At 34.8% G+C, this 21,214-nt stretch overlaps 3 protein-coding genes across 3 annotated transcripts; 1 reads left to right on the forward strand and 2 right to left on the reverse strand.

Annotated features, from left to right (window-relative positions):
- Window positions 1-3,853, forward strand: LOC134269434 (eukaryotic translation initiation factor 6-like). The gene is made up of 7 exons (XM_062751628.1): window positions 1-241; window positions 436-521; window positions 792-967; window positions 1,338-1,448; window positions 3,037-3,102; window positions 3,257-3,438; window positions 3,781-3,853. The coding sequence occupies exons 1-7, from the start codon at window positions 135-137 to the stop codon at window positions 3,788-3,790; spliced, it is 738 nt and encodes a 245-aa protein (XP_062607612.1). The 5' UTR covers window positions 1-134; the 3' UTR covers window positions 3,791-3,853.
- Window positions 3,854-6,192: 2,339 nt separating this feature from the next.
- On the reverse strand, window positions 6,193-10,914 carry LOC134269435 (cilia- and flagella-associated protein 418-like). The gene is made up of 6 exons (XM_062751629.1): window positions 10,727-10,914; window positions 9,066-9,126; window positions 8,613-8,668; window positions 7,934-7,999; window positions 6,919-7,067; window positions 6,193-6,675 (listed from the first exon to the last, which is right to left on the reverse strand). Exons 1-6 carry the CDS (start codon window positions 10,825-10,827, stop codon window positions 6,578-6,580), a joined length of 531 nt encoding a protein of 176 aa, XP_062607613.1. The 5' UTR covers window positions 10,828-10,914; the 3' UTR covers window positions 6,193-6,577.
- Window positions 10,915-13,380: 2,466 nt separating this feature from the next.
- On the reverse strand, window positions 13,381-17,627 carry LOC134269447 (anaphase-promoting complex subunit 5-like). Its single transcript, XM_062751641.1, has 2 exons — window positions 17,577-17,627; window positions 13,381-15,843 (listed from the first exon to the last, which is right to left on the reverse strand). The coding sequence occupies exon 2, from the start codon at window positions 15,830-15,832 to the stop codon at window positions 13,481-13,483; it is 2,352 nt and encodes a 783-aa protein (XP_062607625.1). The 5' UTR covers window positions 15,833-15,843; window positions 17,577-17,627; the 3' UTR covers window positions 13,381-13,480.
- Window positions 17,628-21,214: the final 3,587 nt, after the last annotated feature.

Consider the following 21,214-nt stretch of genomic DNA (forward strand, 5'->3'; position numbering starts at 1 on the left):
GACACCAAAACTGATGACGTAATTCACAACTTTGGACCACGATGTATTGCACAGTTTAGTGGAAATCAAAAATAAGTTTCACAATCTCTGACGGTTATAAATAGAGGAGAAGACGATAACACGTTAGTTTTGTAATGGCCGTGCGTGCTCAGTTTGAAGGAAATAATGAAGTAGGTGTGTTTTCTAAACTGACAAACGCCTACTGTCTAGTTGCGATCGGGGGATCAGAGAACTTCTACAGGTAAAATGCTGATAAGAATTTAGGCTTAAAAAAAATCATTTGTAGGGTAGCCTACACAAGTGTCTATTTTAGTCAGTGTTAAGCGAACGGTAAAGACAGTTATTTTCTTTGATATTGAGTGAAAATAAGTTAATCTGATAGATATTGTAACCATTGATAGCATTATCTATGTTTTAAAGTTTTGTTTTGTTTAGTGTCTTCGAAGGGGAATTGTCTGAAGCCATACCAGTGGTACATTGTAGCTTAGCAGGATGCAGAATCATTGGACGAATGTGTGTAGGTAAGAAAATCAGATTATATTATATAAGGGGCATATTCTTTATTATAATGGAAAAAAAAAAAATCAGGAAAATATGTATTGTTCCCCTCGAATTTCATTCAGAAGGTGAAACCTGCGGATAATTGGTGTCAGGATGAGACTCTACTTGTATTTATTTGTATATTAATTAATAGTGAACTGACTCATTGTGCTTATAACTCAGGGGCAAATAAATTGGTATAAACATATTAAATCACTGTAAACACGATGAAGTTAAATTTGTGTTTGCAGGAAACAAAAATGGATTATTAGTGCCAAGTTCAACAACAGATCAGGAATTACAGCACATTCGGAACTCTTTACCAGACAGTGTGAAAATTCAGAGAGTAGAGGAGCGATTGTCTGCCCTTGGAAATGTGGTCACTTGCAATGATTATGTGGCTTTAGTTCACCCTGATCTTGACAGAGTAGGTGCTTAATTAAGGGGGGAAAAGTGCATGATAATTACGTTCTATTCATTTTGCTTTTTTGTGAATGATTTAATACATATTTCAAGAAATTCTTACTCATATCGGTCCATAAATTCAGTATCCCATCTGCATTAAAACTGATATCAAACTTAAAACTTTTGTTAGTAGCAGTGCACTATTATAAGATGCTGCTTTTCTTTATATATGAAATGTGAGTTTTAAACACAGAATTAAATTTCTGACCTTGTTTTTCCTTTAAGCAATTAATTTTATTGAAAGCAACCTAGTTTGAATTAGACCATATAAGTATTTCAGAATACACAACATTTGGATTGGACAAGTTTTCATGGTTTATTGTATGTTGTAGGAGACAGAGGAGATAGTGACAGATGTTCTGGGGGTGGAGGTATTCCGTCAGACCGTGGCTGATAACGTGCTAGTAGGCACATACAGCACAATCAGTAACCAAGGAGGGCTGGTAAGTAAAGACAAAGGGGGCACATACAGCACAATCAGTAACCAAGGAGGGCTGGTAAGTAAAGACAAAGCAGGCACATACAGCACAATCAGTAACCAAGGAGGGCTGGTAAGTAATGACAATGTGTTAGTGCGCAGGTACAGCACAATCAGTAACCAAGGAGGGCTGGTAAGTAATGACAAAGTGGTAGTGGGCACATACAGCACAATCAGTAACCAAGGAGGGCTGGTAAGTAATGACAATGTTTTAGCGGGCACATACAGCACAATCAGTAACCAAGGAGGGCTGGTAAGTAATGACAATGTGTTAGTGGGCATGTACAGCACAATCAGAAACCAAGGAGGGATGGTAAGTAAAGACAAAGTGGGCACATACAGCACAATCAGTAACCAAGGAGGGCTGGTAAGTAATGACAATGTGTTAGTGGGCACGTACAGCACAATCAGTAACCAAGGAGGGCTGGTAAGTATAGACAAAGTGGGCACATACAGCACAATCAGTAACCAAGGAGGGCTGGTAAGTAAAGACAAAGTGGGCACATACAGCAAAATCAGTAACCAAGGAGGGCTGGTAAGTAAAAACAAAGCGGGCACATACAGCACAATCAGTAACCAAGGAGGGCAGGTAAGTTTTTTAACAAAGTGTTAATGGGCACATAAAAGCACAATCAGTAACCAGTTGGAGGGCTTTTAAGTAAAGACAAAGTGGGCACATACAGCAAAATCAGTAACCAAGGAGGGCTGGTAAGTAAAAACAAAGCGGGCACATACAGCACAATCAGTAACCAAGGAGGGCAGGTAAGTAATGACAAAGTGTTAATGGGCACATACAGCACAATCAGTAACCAAGGAGGGCTGGTAAGTAAAGACAAAGTGGGCACATACAGCAAAATCAGTAACCAAGGAGGGCTGGTAAGTAAAGACAAAGTGGGCACTTACAGCACAATCAGTAACCAAGGAAGGCTGGTAAGTAAAGACAAAGCGGGCACATACAGCACAATCAGTATCCAAGGAGGGCTGGTAAGTAATGACAAAGTGTTAGTGGGCACGTACAGCACAATCAGTAACCAAGGAGGGCTGGTAAGTAAAGACAAAGTAGGCACATACAGCACAATCAGTAACTAACGAGGGCTGGTAAGTAACAACGTTTTAGCGGGCACATACAGCGCAATCAGTAACCAAGGAGGGCTGGTAAGTAATGACAATGTGTTAGTGGGTACATACAGCACAATCAGTAATCAAGGAGGGCTAGTAAGTAATGACAATGTGTTAGTGGGCACGTACACAACAATCAGTAATCAAGGAGGGCTGGTTAGTTATACAATGACCAGGGCTGGTTTTCCAAATTCAAACAAGAGGCTCATGGGCCACATCGCTCACCTGAGGATTTTTAAAGAATCCTATGTAAAACTTTCGGTCTGCCGGTGCCTTCTCAAAAGCTCTCTAAAAAGTGGCAACTTGAGTATATTTATGAAAAGTTTATACTTGAAAATTTGATGTGCAAGGATATTAATTTCCAGATACTAAGCATTTAATCTCAATAAAGTTTGGAAGATTTTTTTTAATTAGACATTTTTCGTCTTTCATAGGTCCATCCAAAAACATCAATAGAAGACCTTGAAGAGTTATCCTCTCTTTTACAAGTACCTCTTGTTGTAAGTTGCTACCAAATCATAACTTTTAATTATTCAGAAGAATGGAACTTTTCAAACTGTATTCTACATTTAAAACCCTTGATTTTTTAAAGATCAATGTATGTATTCCTTCATTAAAAAAAAAAATTCGTACACTTTTAAATGTTGATTGTAGGCTGGTTCTGTGAACAGAGGGAGTGACGTAATTGGGGCTGGTATGGTTGTCAATGATTGGATAGCCTTCTGTGGACTGGACACGACCAGTACAGAGTTATCAGTGATAGAGAGCGTGTTTAAGCTAGGGGACAGAACTCCCAGCGCCATCTCCACAGAAATGAGGGAAAGCCTCATAGAAAGGTAGGTTATCAGGGATTCTTCCAAAGTCAATAATCTCCCAGGAAATGAGGATGTATTGCAGAAGCTGTGTTCTGTAGGGATGAATAGGAAATTATGGACCCAACATTTCAGTTCCTGAACTATTGCAACTGCTATATTAGAAAATTAACAGGAAAGATATTCCATTGAAATTAATTGATTATATTGACGCAAACATGTACACTTAAGAAGAAATGTGTTTTAAATTGAAAGCATGAAATGGACATGATTTAGATCATAAGTTTCTTTTTTCCCCAGGGCCATTAGGTTTACTTTATTTTTCACCTTTTATACAGATGTGATAAAGTTTACTGTATTTTTCAGCATTGCGTAGTTGAGACTGACGACTATTCAGGACTCTAGAGGGATGCTGCAGCAGATTCCTGTCCAAAACATTTGCCTATATTGTTTTTGTACGACATTAACTTCAAAATATCAAACAAAACGTTCCCGCGCTCATGTGTCATTTTGTTAACCATCACTAAGCAGATGGATCACTGTGTATAGATTGTTCATACAGATCTGAAATTTTATCCTCATCACAACCATTAACTTTTTCACAGTGAGGTTAAATATAGTTTATGCTCATTTTGTCAAATAAAACAACATTGTCAAATCAAGCAACTCTGTACCATATTCTTTGTACAGGTCAATGAAAATTGTTCAAATAAATTTATATATTTAATTCTATTCTAATTTTTTCAGGTGTGCTATTTAATGTTCCTAGAACTTCTTATCCCCTCACAGAAGGGATATTGCATTTCCAGGGCTGGTTAAAGACCCCATTCCAAATTCAAAAAAGTACCCTATTTTCTTAATTGAATGTGTTAATTTTCCCAATGTCATTTCTACCAAATAATTTTAAGTTAAACATATACATGAAGTTGCTAAACTTGCTATTCACATTCTGCTGTATTTTAAAACAGAAACTTAGGTCATAAATACCAGAAGGACAAATTTGATTTTAATGAAAAATAACTTCTCAAAATAAAAAAAACCCCAAACAACATTGCTTATTTTCCAAATCCCACAAAGAGGTGTCAGAGGGCTTATTGCTTACGTGGGCATGTGACTGTAAACCAACTTTTATTCGTGTGCGAAAAATATTTGCAAGGTTTGCGAGAGCCTCCTCATCTCGGATGTTTCTCGCTGCAAACCGGTCCTTAAAGTATGTGTTTATTAGCAACAGATCCAAAAAAGGCTTGATAGCGAAAATTATTTGCAGGCCTGTTTACTCTTACGATTTCGACGTATTTTGTACGGATTTTAAGTCTAAAATACGTCTCATATTTTGCTTTTATGGAAATCGGAAATATGTTCGTTTGGAATTAAGCAAGCAGTTTTTGTCATGATTTGTTTTAGTTTCACGCTTTTTAATCGCAAAAAAGAGAAAGATTTCAAACACATAAGTGATGTCAGATTGCCAAAATGCTGTGGTATTCTAAAATGACACAGACCCTGTTGTTAAACCAAGAATTTGTAATCTGAAAAGCAGTTGTTCTCTATTAATATATGTAAAATCAATGGAAAGTGAAATCTTACTGGCAAATGCCAAATCTCACGAACATATCAAATTAAAAATACTGAGAGACAACGATATGGGTAAACAGGTCTGTATTCGTCACAAACTAGTTTACCCCTGGTAAATCCCGAAATAAAGTCAATGCGAATAAAAGTTGGTTTAGAGTAACCAGAGTTGAGGGCAAGATTTAAAGAGCTGCGTAAATTATAATAGAAGTAGTACTTTATTTTTTAGCTCTAGTTTAAGACCATAAAAAATTAGGATGTACCATAATGGTGAAAATTTTTCAATGGATTATAATGAAGTTGATATAACTGAGCATAAATGAAGCACGAACATACTGCATATTCTTTTAAAGCAATGAAGCAGAAGCCAAAAAACAGTGAGATATTTTACTTCGTAACAAGTTACACACTCAAATTGCTAGTCAATGAACAAAATAGGACAAATTTAATAGACCATTCGTCTTTGTTTCTCAGCAGACTGAAATGATTTTAAATAGAAAAGATACTAGTATATTTTGTATCTTATAAGCATTGTACACCCAGTAAAATTGATAAAGATTACTAAATATACAGACATGTATCAAAATTTACAAGATTTCAACTGTATACAATACTGATGTAATATTCACAACCTTCATAAAATACTATTATTATGCAGAATACACAAATTAATACAGCTTGTAAAAAGCTTGATCGATGGTGCCTACATTTATTGATAAGTTCTCTTTCTTTTGTAAATCAATCTTTCAATCATACTTTTGACAAAAGGCTCATAGACTTAATTTTGACCGCAGTATAATTCAACTTTTTATAGCATCCATTGAATAGCAATTTAAAAATTATATTAGACTAAGACTTTTGAAGATGTTGTGCACTTCACTTTATGATCAATCCAGCCCTTTCTTACTCCAGAAACACCTAACTAGCTAGAAGCAATGAATATCAGTTTTGGAAATTAAGGCAGCCTCTCTCATCATAAACATTCACTTAGTTTTTTTTCTTCTGATATTCACAAGTGAAAAAATAATTTTCAATTTAGGAATGGACAAAATATTTGATAAGTTGGTTTCCATGAAGGTGACAGACATCTTAATGCTTCCTTTCCATATAGTTCTACAACTGCAGTCTACATAAAGTGAACGCAAAGATGCCAACAAGTCACTGACAAGCATTAAGTTACATGGGCTAAAGTCACTTAAAACTTCTAATCTATTTTCTTGACAATGTGAAAGGAAAAGATAACTAATAATTTATCGTTAACCTTAATTTGCTGTGACTAGTTTAATTTGACAAGTACAACCTTTTTCATGATGAACAACCTTTTTCATGATGGTGTTTTACCAAACATGATATGACAATTTTCAAAATGAACATAAATACTTTGTTTTAACAAAACAACAATGTATAAACATGTACAGTTTTAAAAAATTTACATCAATATATTCAAAATTGTTCAGTGAAACTTGAATCAATACTTGATTCTCTCATGCACAATTAGAAATACATGTACATGTAACAGGAGTCACACAAACAGGTGAGCAGTACAGGTAATAATAATTAATCCACTTGGTGAAATTGAGAGCAGAGTTGAACGTCAGTGCTTGCCACACACCCATTTGAGTTGAGGGTCACCTAACTTTGTTATATCTGTGACTGAGCGGTGACTACACTGACAGCAGTAGGCACGGGAACCTGTAATAACAGAAAACAAAGATTTATATATATATGTATTGGTGGGAGGAACCCTAAAATCATTGACTGCTCCATAATTATTTAAAAGCAGTGTACTTTATGGAATTGCTAGCCAATCATTACAAAAGGCCTATAGTCACCCAAGTATCACATTCAGATTATTTAGGCAGTTTTAACTACTTGGTACACCCTGCTACAATGACAAAATAATGTGTACATAATGTATATGCTGATAACTTATACCTTTTTTAGGTACCATATTTGTCTTTAGTCTATCATAGTCTGGAGCATTATTCCGGAGGAACAAATAGTCAGTCTCGCTACTCCATTCAAAATTATCAAATGAACACACTTTGAAGTCACATGAAGTACAACGTAGCTTATCACATGCCCTACAAAATAAAAATGAAATGCAGTAAAGGCAATGCAAAACCAAATCTTTAAAGTAATTTTCTTTATATCAGATGATTTCTTCATAATTGCTATTTTTGGGGGATACATACTTTCTTGCAATTAGAGGAAGTTTATTACCAAAGTGAAATTTCAAATATTTTTCATCTCTTAATTGAAGAAATTTCCAATGGGGAAAAACAGTCAGTTCTTAAATCGATGTAAGTTATTGACAAACAAGTTGCTCAAAGAAGAATTTCAGCAGTCTTGTTTATAGTTATCATTACCTAAGTTCTATGGTCAATACAATGTGACCTTGTCAGCAAATTCAATTTAACAAATCAAATGCTAACTGACTTTTTTAATACAAATTGTTAGGCCATTATCATATACACTGAATTGTCAATGGATTTTTCCATTATTTCCTGATCATGATAAGGAGCACAAGGCAGGTGTGACTGGTTGGCAGGGGATAGTCACTCCTCCATGACACCTGATCCCATCTCTGATGTTTTGGAGGTCCATATTTGCTCTGCTCCTATTTTGTATCGTTTTATGGACTTTTGAGCTTGAATACTGTCCATAATCTCCATTTATTTCACAATAACTCATTTTTTGGGGAGGATGAAAGATACTTTTAATTTTTTTTAAAAGGGGGGGGGGGGATGGGTTCATCCAGCAACACGGAAAAGAAATAAGGGAAAAATACAAGTAACTATATAGTTAAACAGAAAAAATGTTCTTTAAAAATTTGTTGAAACTATGTATTATTTGCAGCATAAATTTTATAGCATTATTTCATTTTTATCATCATCACAAAACAAATATAGGCTGAACACTTTGTGTCATTCAATGTATATAATATTACCTTTGGCTTACGGAACTTGCCATGCCCTGAGAACACATTGAACCACCAAGATACACTGGGAAGCACCTGTAAAATCACCTCACAATCTTAATTAGCAGTACATGGAATAATTCCGGGTAGTTTACAAGTGAAGAGTAAAGAAACTAAATTAAGCTTACAATAAAATCAATAAAACTAATGGGCTCTATCAGCCTTGATGAAGCTGAGAAATGAAACTTGAGAAACAATCTTCATGCAGTGATAAAAGAAGGGCCCTGATTATAATGGCTATGTCATTATTACTTTATTTACTTAGGAATGATAGGAATTTTTGTTGAGAATCAGATGTAACATTCTCATAAACTATGAATTCAAAATGATCTTAATATCATGACCACATCTTATCATAGTCATAAGTGAGTATGAGTGACTACAATCATTCAATTCAATTTGGAAATGTGAAACATAAAACAGTCTCTGTCTGATTTGATTAAAAAATGGCCCTGATGAGAAACTTATGCTGAACAGCCTTAGAAATGAGTAAGAATTTTTGTTGAGAATCAGATGTGACCTTCAAGCAGCTGCCCACTTAATGACTTTGTACCCTATGGAGCTTTAAAACAACATAGTGTATTTGTATTTTATCTCGATTTGTTTGACCTGTACATGTAGTTTACACACTGTACATTTCCATTCTTACTTTCTTCCTGTGGTGGGACGGAAATCTGATATATTGTTGGGAACAGATCTAGAAGCCTGCAAATAAACAAATTATCATTGTTAATGAGAATGGAGGTGGGATGGAAATCTGATATATTGCTGGAAAGATCTAAAAGCCAGCAAATAAATGAATTATCAGTGTAAACAAAAAGTAACGTTTTATTCATTTGCGCCAAATAAATAATAATCTTTAGAATAAGTGCTTATTCACAATTTAATGAAATTGGCCTATACTGCACACCAACACAAATCCTTAAGGAAAATTCTACAACCTTCAATTTAAACATAATGATTGCATTTTTACTGATAAATATGATAAATATACAGTGTTATTGATGCCATTAATGATATTGCTAACTTGTACACGTACATGTTTGATTAACATTAAAATACATGTACTACAATATATGAATTCCCTTTCTAAATATCTTACCTTTGGAATAGGTTCTACTTGTATGTCATCCAGTAAATCATCTATGTCATATTCATTATCCCTAAAAATGGAAAAGATAATATGAAATGTCCTATAAAAATGAACCATAGTACGAAGAATTTAAAGCAGATTATTGCTGGAAATCTTCAGCATCAGAGGTTACAAATACTGAAATAGCACATTGCCATAAAAAATCAACAACTTTATATTTTATTGGATTTAAACCTTTCAGAGGTAAAAAAAAGAAGTTTTATGGTAATTACCTGGGAATTGATTAAAATGATGTCAAAAGCAAAAAGGTTTACCAATTCTTTTCAGACCATATTAATTGAAAAAATTGGTGGAAGCCTGAACACTAAACCCTGAATGAGATTTGTAGTGACACCAGACCAAAATTTTTAGTCTTACTCTTTACGAATCTTGCAGAGATTACCGCACCAAATGTTACGAGAAAAGAGAAATGTAACGAGAAAAGAGAATAATTTAGCTAACCATAGAACTAAGGATTCAAACCCATGCTCCCTGACCCTCCAGTTAGGTGCTCTACTAAATAAGTTATCTGGTCACCAGCAATCGAACCTGTCTGACCGGGAGCTAGTCAAAGCGCCCCCTAATAAAAATGTCCTGGTTAAAGCGTCCCCTAATTTTAGTCAAAGCATCCCCTGATTTTGGTCAAAGAGCCCCCTAACATATTTTTATACAAAAAATACCACCCCCAAATATTGGTCAAAACGTCCCCTGATTTTAGTCAAAGCGCCCCCTGATTTTGGTCAAAGCGCCCCCTAACATATTTTTATAGAAAAAAATATCTTTATATAAACAAATCTTTACTGTCCCCAAGAAATGGTCAAAGCGTCCCCTTGTTTTGGTCAAAGCCCCCTTTAACATATTTTTATAGAAAAGTATATCTTTATATAACCAAATCTTTACTGTCACTCCCCAAGAAATGGTCTAAGCATACCCTGGTTTTGGTGAAAGCGCCCCTTAATATATTTTTTTTACTTCTTTTCAGGTAACTGCAAAACAATGATAATATCATAAATACGAAATAGTTTTATTCCGTAACATTTTTGTAAAAATATATTAATTGAAAAAAATTATATTCCAAAAATGGGGGATGGTTTGACCAAAATTGTTAAAATTTTGACCATTGCTTGGGGGCGGTTAACTTTAGATACGATTTTTTTTTAAAGAAAAAAACGTAAACAGGGTGCTTGAGAACATAAAAAAAAGGGGCGCATTTTCTGAAAGACAGACGCTTCAACAAATATTTGGGGGCGGTTTTGATTTAACATCATTTTACTGTAAATATTCTATAAAGGGCGCTTTGACCAAAATGATGTGATTTGGGCATTTTGAAATAAAATATGGGGACGCTTTGACCAAAATCGGGGGAAACTTTGACCGGGACGGTTTTATTAGGGAGCGCTTTGACTGGATTTCGTCTGACCACCACATGATTCTGTTCAAGAATATTTATTTACCAAGACCCTGTGAATACACTAATCTAAGAACAGCCAAGGAAAAACGAGGTATTTAGTGGTTGTTTTCTGCGACAGTTTTTAAATCTTTCCAAATTAGTTCATTCCATTTATGTGTTAAACCCTGCAATATGAAAGAACTATGTAGTCTTCAATAAGCACATATGATGATTAAATCACCTTTTCTCTTTTTGATTGTTCACAGTCCTCCCCTTTTTAATGTCCTTCGTCAAATATTTCGACTCAACCTCTTCCAGCAAATCGTCTATATCTTCGGCCATATTTCAATCATTCAGAATAGTGATTGATAAGTTATTGCAAATTTAAAACCATCGACATGACAATCTTTTTGTTTATGGTTGTCGACAATGATTCACTTCCGGTTAGCCTAATCTAATGAGAAAAGGGCAACTCTAAAATTTCCGGATCTAACGTCAAGTGACATTTTTATATCGTGAATTCAATATTATCTGTCTGATTACAAGTATTCCAGGGTAAGAATTTTCAGAAAAAAAATATTTAAGATACAAGTGGGCCTTCTAACTCATGTAAAATGAACATTCATAAACCAATGGCCCATTGGCCACAACATTCACCTGATTCTCAAATTGATCTTGCATATCCCCCTCTTAATTTCCATGAAAACTTAAGAGTCCATTTCAGCCCCACAGAATTTGATTTAATAGAACTTGAATCCTCAAATAGGAATACTTCAATATGATGAACAAGGCCTTGTTCTGCAGAATATCAAAAGATTTTTCTAGTTTCCATGCATTAGGCCTATGTGAAAAATTTACTTTAAAAGTTAATGTAATCACCTACTTTTATCACTTATATAAATTAGAGGTGATTGGACATGGATTTAAAGTTATTTTCTCAAATTTTCGGTATAATATCATTTATAAACTTAAACAGCATTTCACAGGGAAATACAATTAAAAAAACCATTTTTTTGTAAATTAATTGAAACTACGAATTTCGGATCACGTTTGTCACACTTCTTTGCACTTACGTCACTTTCACAAAGTAAACTTTATCCTTAGAATACTTAAGAAAAGTAGAAATTTTGTCATTTAATTATTTACCTTTAAAATGCTAGAGCAACATGTGTCATATATTATACCAAAAATGTGAGAAAATTTTAACTTCAAATCTGTTTCCAAGCACCTTTATGCCCTACTCCGGCATGCTAGAGGTTCACAGCGAGATAATTTCGACTTGGCGATGTGTAGCTCAAAGGTATATAAGGAGCGCAGGGACGCAAACCAAGGCTCTTACTTGTAGGAGTACTGCCCCATCCTAAATCAAAGATGCGTAACTCAAAAAAAAAAAAAAAAAAAAAAAAAAAAAAAATCCACACAACTTCCAAATGATTTTGGTCCTGTTAATCTTGAAAACATTTTTTACATACATAACCTTGCATTTCCAAGTACATGCAATCCTGGTGCCTGTTTTACAAAAAACTTACAACTTTGTTCAAAATTTTAAACTTTCTCATTTATATTAAATAGAAAATGCTTTTAATCTTTTTCAAAGGTTTGTAGGTCGAAAGATACCTATTCACTGGCAATTTGAAACAGATTCATTAATTTTGCATAATTAAATTCAATACAATCAACTTAAGTTTTTGGACTTTAAGTCGTAAGACCTTTTGTAAGCCCTCTAATCTTTATTGTTGACACCTCACCCTTCCACTGTGAAGGGTTTGGTTTAAATATTCACATTCACATGTTTGTATACTGGCAGGGGTCAAAGAGGCGATTCAGAATCACTTTGATATATGGATCAATGGTATTCGAGATATCAAAGTTTAACTGTGTCTGAAATATTTCCATAATTTAAAACTTCTAAAGAAGGTCTAGCCGATACCAAGACATACTTTTTGGTTTATATTAACTAAGGCTTAAGATGCATCAACTGACAATTCAAGGTTTGATGGTCATGCATTTGTATTTACAGCACAGTATCCATAAGTCTCTAAAACAGTTGCAAAATTAATACTTGCAAAAATAAAAATTCTCGAAAAAAACCCACTGGCAACCGATTTAAAAACTCAGCTGACTTAAAATTGTGTGAATTAAAATGATCTGTCTACAGGTTATTGGCCATAACAATTGTCCAAGAACCTAGTCTCTTCCCTTAATTTATTCAATTCTGCTTCATTTATCAATTCCAAATAAAATTCAATCTCACATGTATTTATAAATTCCACACTACAATGTCTGCAAGTTATTTCTTGCTGACTGTTGGACATAAGACTTTCCCAGTAGAATATGCTTAAGCTTAACTTAATGAATTCACACTTACAAAGAATTGTTTAATCCAATGATGTTTAATTAAGCTAAGATATATGGAATTATGACAGTCACTGAAAAATCTTAGAGTGACCAAAGGCCAACAATAAAAGATGATTTGTTTGAAGTACTCTGACCAACCCGTCGAAATTGCCCCTACCCAATCATTTTTTTCAGCACTGCACTTTGACTTTTTATTTTTTTTTTCATTAATTTCCATAGAAATAGAAAATTTTATTTTAAAGCTATAAAGGTATATAATTTACCTCTATAGGATGCTTTCAATTGAAATTTTTATAGCAGTAGAAATAAAGTTTGTTGAGCTATCGAATGTGTAATGAAAACATCAATAAATTTCTGAGTCTTCAATTTCTATGACAGTTTTCAATTTGTTCAATACTGCTATGTAAAAAAAAACCCACCTTGAAAAATGTTGGTCGGAGTACATCAAACAATTAAAATATTTTAAATGATGGCCAAAGCTATACAACAAGGGTTCATATTCATGGAAATTACACAACAGAACACAATAACTATAAATTTAATTTAATAATTTAATAGTCATGTTAACATCAACAAAATAAATTTATCATCATAGTCTTCAACAGTAACAAAAAAAATCAACATAATTATCATGATATCATAGTCGCAGGACGGACACCTGACTATGTGTAGGATACTGCGAGTCCAGCTGGTTAAACTCGTATGCACATTTATTCCGCTCTGATGTGTATCCCAAATCATGGTAGAGTCTTGCCAAATAGTAAACTGCATCCTTCACTCTCATATGAGCCTCAAGTTTCTTAAACAATTCTATAACATTGATCATCAAATTGACTGCCGATAATAAAGAGGATTTTCTGTCTGTTTCATTGAGTTTGCTGCCAGCTGCCACTGAGCACCGAGCGTAGCAGTACATAGTTCTGGCTCGGTCCAAACAGTTTCCATGGGAAAGTATTGTCACCATATGCTGATCCAGGAGTTCAAGGGCTTTCTCAGGTAACTGCATGAGTAACTGAACAAAAGCTAAATATACAGCTGCCAAAGAATGCATATAGTCCAGATAATGCTCCTTAGCTTTGGTGATGCATTCCAAAATCTGAGGAGTGGCTGATATATGGTTACCAGTCTGGATGTAAAGATCTGCTAGAGCAAGCATCACCCTGCATGGAAATTCAGGACTGAATTTGTGTGAGTTTGTCTGAACTCGCTCTCTTAGTTTTGTCAATGTAGCTAGAGAAGCACTAACATCTCCTTTCTCTCTCTTGAATATTCCTGACCTCAGCGAGTACTCGTCTTCATCCAATGCTTGTAAACCAGTGAGAGCCTGGGAGGCAAGCTCATCTCGATGACTCACCAAGGAGCGATCAAACAAAATCTCTTGTTCATATGTCATCCACAAATGAGCGTGCTGAGTCTGACGTGGAAATCTTTGTTTTGCATTGTTGATGACTTCCAAAGCCAACAAGTAGTTCCCATCATCAGCAAATATCCTGGCTAGGTTACACAGAGCCAGACAAACTGACTCACCATTGTGATAGATCCCTCCCTCTGAAGTGTCTAAATTTAGAACCAACTGACTACACATAGAAGAGCTCTCTCTCTTTCCGTACATGTGCCACAGAGCAGCTTTCTGAGCATAGCTAACACACATGAAATGAGGCTGCGAGTGTTGACAGTTCAGAATGTCACTTTTTAGCATGTATTCTATCACACTTGAAGGTCTGGCTGTGGAGAAGGCATTATGTTTAGCTAAAGCCTGCACACTCAGTGACGTTATATTGGGTAGAGCTAGTTCCTCACTCTTCTCTACAGATCGAGCAATCAGGCTTGCTGTCCTAGCATTCCCAGAGTCCTCTATCCGATGGAGCCAGCTGAGAGCATGTTGTAGACACACGTGATCATTTGTCTCTTGAGCCATGCGTATTGCTTCCTGCAAAGCTGCCAGAGCTTCCTCCTTGTGGCCAAATCGAAAGTGAAGTCCTGCCAAGTTCAGTGATGCATATCTGCGGCTGACATCATCTTCCACTGTTTTATTTGTGATAATGTCATCTGTAAAGTTTGTGTTTCTGTCAAAGCAATGGAAGAGATTGTGAAGAGCATTACAATACTCCTTAACACGTAGATTGTTCATATAGCTGAGGAAGTGAGCCTCGGCCAGGGCTGGATTAGACCGTAACATGTTGGAGATTTGAGTTTGCAGTTCCTTGGGACTCAGAGCCTCTTTTTCATTGTGCTGTAAGAGAAATCCTTGCCTGGATATGAAATACTCAGCTTGTTTGTGGGAGAAGTATCCACCACTTTCAGATTTTGCCGGACCAAGTCCCAAATGACTGGACTCTCTTCCTAAAGCGCTGCATGTCAGGCGTTCTGTTTCTTTTGTGATGGAGTCCATTAAGGAACCCCCAAAGTTTTCACTTTCATCTATCTGTGGAGGAGCGTTCACTTCCTCATAATAGCGCTTGAACTGGTTGTAGAGGGTGGTCACCTGACTGAAGGATAGAGAATCAAACACGAGGATCATTCTACGGAAGAACAAGCCCAGTACACTACTACTGCTGATAACCGGCATCTCCGGGGTGATCGGTTCCGTCAACATCCTGTGCAGCTCCTGGAAGAAATCCATCAATGGAAGAACGTCTTCCTCATAAAACTCTTTCAATCTGTCCATAAATTCATCAGATATCTTGGGTTTTAGAATGTGCTGAGTTTGGTCCAGTAGATCCTTCAGTGATAAATCAGGACTCTGAAGGAGCTTGAGTATCAGTGTCATAAAGTCACGCTTCTCATTTTCGGATATTCTTTCTTCTGGTACCAGGGTACTCTGTCCAAATATGAAGGGCTGATTTTGTTTCTTTTTGAGTTCACAATATTCGTAGATGAGAATCAGCAGCGAGATTTTATGCGGGGTCACTTGCTCCTTGTATGTCAAGGTCGGTTTACCCACAGGTCCGAATCTTAATAGCTCTGTCTGGGAGTCAGTGTTTGCCATAGTTTAATGAACTGCAAAATAAAAACGGAAGATAGATCAATTACAATCAATTCCTAAAAGGGGGGCCCATTTTCAACTCAGAGCCTTAGGGTAAAAACAGTTACCATTGAAATGGTTGCAAGCTAATATTTGTTGTTTTACAGCATCAGGCCTATCATTGAAGCCATCACAAATTATCAGTGACATGCTCTCGAGATATTCATCATTTGCTGTTTTCAAATACTGTAAAACGAGAATATTTGGCGCACTACTAATTTCAGCACCTTTGGCGCAAGAGCTCCTGAGCGCTAAAATTTATTGTGCGCTAAAGGATTTCTAAAATATCATTTTTTGTGTGTGTTCAAAGCTTTTACACAAGTACATGTAAACCGGAACACGCGATTACGTAATGTCGAAGGATCATTGGATGTTATATACACAATAGCACTGCACTTGTTCGGAAGACAGAAAGTTCTGCCAAATTATAATTTAATTAAACTACAGTATTGTTAAGCCGGTAGTTGTTACCCGCTTATTATCATAAGCACCTTCAAAGTTTGGCTTCTCGGCGTGTCAATCATCTATCGCCTCGAGGTATACAATGCAATCAAGCATGGCGATTGAGCTTTCAGACAATACCTGATTAGGATTAACGTTTTATCTAAGTAATTTTCTGTCGATGCATGCAAATGTTTTAATATGATTTAAGGTCAAGATCTAGTAAATGAAAGATGCCTACAGATTTATCAAATTTGATAGATAAATTCCTTTGACAATGCTTTATAACTTTAGCTTGATCTAAAAAAGTGTTTCGGGTCATAATTTGTAGTTAAACAAGTAGAAAAACCATATTTTACACAGTCATTTTTAATGAGAAATTAAGAAAACCAGTCATGAATATGGGAGTTTTTTTCATATTCGACAAAAGAAATGTATCCAGATTGCCTACAGTCTTTCAGAAAATGGTAATTTATATGTTCATGACCTCTTCTTTAAAATTATATAAATTCTAATATAGGTATCCGGATTACTCTTCATATGATTTCAAATTGAATGCCATGAAAATACCCTGTTTTCTACATAATTCTGCAAAAGCCGTAATGTACGGGAAAAAGAAGGTTGAAATTGATTATGACGTCATAATAGATCTAGCGCCACAAAATCAGTCTAAAGTCATTTACTAGATCTTGACCTTAAATGAGTAAATTCTCCATTTCTTTTACTTAAAAATGGAAATAAAATAAATTTTAACATTGTATCACATCCATGTGATAGCAACACGTGCCGCGGCAAAGTTAACGAATGTTTACTGATATACGGGAGTACTAATGTGTTTCCATGCTTGACTAACCAAAGTCAAATACAGGTGTGAATAAAAAAAAAAAAATCACATTTATATATTTTACTGACAAGTAGAAGCGCTAAAATTTATTTGCGCCAATGCATTCCCACTTGCGTTTGTGCTAAAATATGTATGCGCCAAATTTTCTTGTTTTACAGTACTATAATGACTAAAAATACATCTTTTTATCAAGCAATGCTTTTGACATAGGTTAGTCTTCAATAACCTTACTTTTTTTAATTTTCTGATTTGATGAAATTGTGAAAATGTTACTGGCAAGTCATACCTAATGAAAGCAGATTTAACTGTACAAGTGTACCTTAAACTTTGACAGGTAAAATATAACAGTGGTTAAGCTCTGTTCCATTATTCTAGATCATATATTTGAGTATGTTTTTTTAAAAACATTATTGGTATACCTACCTCAGCTTAAAGACAAGAACCAACACTGTACAGCTGCAGCACTGCTGGTTTATCCTGAAATGGGAAGTGATGCAATGGAATTAAATTGGTTTAAAAGTGATCATCTTTTAAATCTCTGTATTAATGGGAACAGCATCAGGCCTATCATTGAAGCCATCACAGAATTTATCAGTGACATGCTCTACATGAATTCATCATATGCTGAGATGAATTGATAATCTATGTATTAACAAGTCTAAAATAATATCATTCAATACTGGAATGAGTTACCAGACAGGGTGCTCTCGGTGCTGAAGGCTTTCATAGGTCCATCCAACAGGTCTTGATAAATCTGCAATATCAATACAAAGTCTACGTAGACAAAACATAATATTTCTACAAGATTTTTTTCATTATTTTCAGTATGCTAATCATTGTCAAGAAAGAGGGGAAGATCCAGACTTTAGAGGTAACATGTATGGTCTTTGCTAATTCACGAGATCTACGTACTTTGTACTTAAATCTTTTCTAATGTGTATAGGGAAAATTAAGTTAAAATATATCTACTAACATGATTAAGAGAGTCTCAGTGAGAAAGCAATCAGTCAAAAAATTCAGAAACTGGCGCTTTGTATTCATCATCTGACCCTCATAAAATCTGTAAAATCACGTCTCTGTTTTATATCTGTACGACAACTTTTATACCGTAATCATTAAACTAAACTTTACTAAGAAAAACAAATATTTAAAGATATAGTAATACTTCTTACTTACAAAGCTTGTTTTTTATGCCTAATATTACAAATATGGTTATTTTTTTGTTTGTTAAGAAGTCAGAGAAGTAATTTCTCCCAAGTAGCTTTTGTTGCACATCAGGTTGAATTTAATACATGTGTACAAGTACTCGACAAGCATAAAATACAGGCAGTAAATCATGTAAACTACCTTGACTTTCTCAAACACTCTCCTAGTACTTTAAGAAATTTATATCAAGTTATCAACACAGTGCATGTACCACTGACTATGAAATTACTGTCAAAATTCTTTGATCTTTTTTGTCAGATCATTATTTTAAAACTCAATATTTCAGTAAGATTTTTCCCACCATTATGATTTGTTTTTAATGTGATTGACTTTATTAACATCAAGAGAGTGTCAGTAAAAAAAAGCAATCAGTCACAGTTGAGTCAGAAACTGGCGCTTTGTATTCATCACATGACTCTCTTAAAGAAATCAAAATCTTTGTAACCTTTAAATTTTAATGAGTTCCTCTTATATATGTATACTAAAAAAGATTAAAACCAGAGATTCTTGCTCAATACCTATAAAATGTTTTAATATTTTTCAAGTATAAAGAAAATGAAGCAAAATAATCCATCCATGGCATTTCATTATAATTATTTTTTTTTTTTTTTTTTTTTTTTTTTTTTTTTTTTTTTTTTTTTTTTTACATGCTTTCCCCTATTAGCCCCTTCATGGTAACTGCGGTACTACTCTTTTGCAGGGCAAATTAATAGTGTTTGGTTTATGGCATTTGAAGTTTTTGTTGATAGATAATTATATGACCTTTAATTAAACAATAATTTTTACATCATTTTTCACCGTGAAAGGGTCTATTACTTTCTCAAGAATTATTTCTAATATTTCAAAATGAACCTTGAGATACAAATGAATGATATAAATATAGTGGTAAACAAGGTACTCACAAATTTATAAACTAATGAAAACAAACACTCAAAGAAATTTTCATCTCACACTCACTGTCACTCAGTTCACTTATGCCCCTCCCCCTCCCAAATAATTGGAAATTTTTCAATTAAAGGGGGCATAACTCTGTCCAGAATTGCTCGATGTCTATGATCATACCTAGAACAGAATTTTGACAACTGTCAATACTGTCCATATCAAAGATCATTGTTATCTGTTCATACGTTGATTTGTTCAATTGTTATTAATTTGTTAAACTTTTATTGTACTTACATACTCCATGTGGGGGCTTTAGTGAAACAAAACATTTCAAAGTTTCAAAAAGAACTTGACTTGATATTCTTGTAAAAAAAAACCTGTGTACCAAATTTCATTTCAGTATGTGCAACCTCTGCAAAGAAAGTTGATTAACCAACAGACAGCAGCAAACCAAAATACCCTCCTTTCTTCAAAGAGGGGCATAAAAAATAAGGTAATCGTCTATTGTGGGATTGTGAGATTTGTGTCCAGAAGGAAGAAGGAAAGTATTCCAAGGTTATAAGTGAGAATTGAGATATTCTAGCAAATTATGTCTTTTTAGGAATACATTATTTTATTCAATTGACATGACAACTAAGGTATTATGTTTGTGACAGTCTGAAAACAATGCTGCCCAGTAATATATGTGCAGATCAAAGCTGTTTGGGCTTTGTTATTTTCCTGGAATAATTCTTTTTAAAAAAGTTCCTGTGTAAGATTCATTACTGTACTATACAGTCATGTTTTCAATCTGTCCTGGAAAAATTTTCTGTATATTTATTACAAATTTGTTTGTTTTAAAAGTCAGTGTTTTCCCTTTATTTCAAAGTAAAGGGTTAGAGATCAGTTGTGATGGGCTAGGGGCTGAGATTTATGAACAGAATCTTTGTGGAACTTGTAATAAATTTTCATTTCAACGCGGCATTTTTGTCAATTGAAGCAGTCAATTTGGCCGGTAGCCGGTTCTTAAGGAAAACACTGAAACACTGAATATTCATTAATTACAAATGCAGCAGGATTACAGCATCAGTCCTATCATTGAAGCCATCACATTTGAAGATCAGTGAAGAGCTCAAAGAATTCATCATTTGCTGTAGAAGTACATATTTATAATATCAATTTAACATAACTTGCAGTATGCAAGATACTCCTTCCTTCCCACATTGTTGCAAGCAGCTGGTTTTTTGCACCCACTTTATTTGAACAGAAATCTTCCCCCAAATTCAATTGTGTGGCTTAATTATTTCAAATGTCCCTATACTCATATTTTCAGATCATCCTAATGGACATCATTGCCTTTCCCCTTTGACATCTTCAATAACACTAAAAACAATCTTAAGATTACAACTATCAGAGGAATGGAAGTGGAAATATAGGATTAAAACTCTTGGTGACAGGTGATTTACACCTATCAAGTTTAAGAAGCATTCTTAGAGAATTGTATTTATTTCAGTAGTACTGAAGCAGAAGAAAATGTTAACTTGATGTATATCCCAGCAAAAGTAAACTCACATACCCAAATTAGCTCAATATTCTTAGGTATTTAGGAACAAGAGGCCAATGGGCGACAATGCTCACCTGAGCAATATGGTCCAGCTGTTCCTCACCAATTTGCCCCTCCCCCTTAATTGTCATACTTACTGTGGCCCCAGACATCCCACCCTACCTTAAGAATGAATTAAGACTTGAAAAAGTTTGAATCTACACTACCTCAGGAAGCTTCCACATAAGTTGAACCTTTCTGGCTCGGTGGTAGTTGAAAAGAAGATTTTTATAGATTTTACAATTTCATTTCAATGTAAAAAAAAAAGATTCTTTATTGTTGTCCCATCCAACCCCCATAGGTCATGATGCAATTGAAAAATTTAAAATCTACACTATCTAATCAGGGCTGTCACAATACCTTTTGGTACAGGGACCGGGTCCCTCTATAT

This window comes from Saccostrea cucullata, unplaced genomic scaffold, assembly GCF_032062105.1.
Source record: "Saccostrea cucullata isolate Sc308-1 unplaced genomic scaffold, CSIRO_AGI_Scuc_v1 ctg182, whole genome shotgun sequence".
NCBI classification, from domain to species: domain Eukaryota; kingdom Metazoa; phylum Mollusca; class Bivalvia; order Ostreida; family Ostreidae; genus Saccostrea; species Saccostrea cuccullata.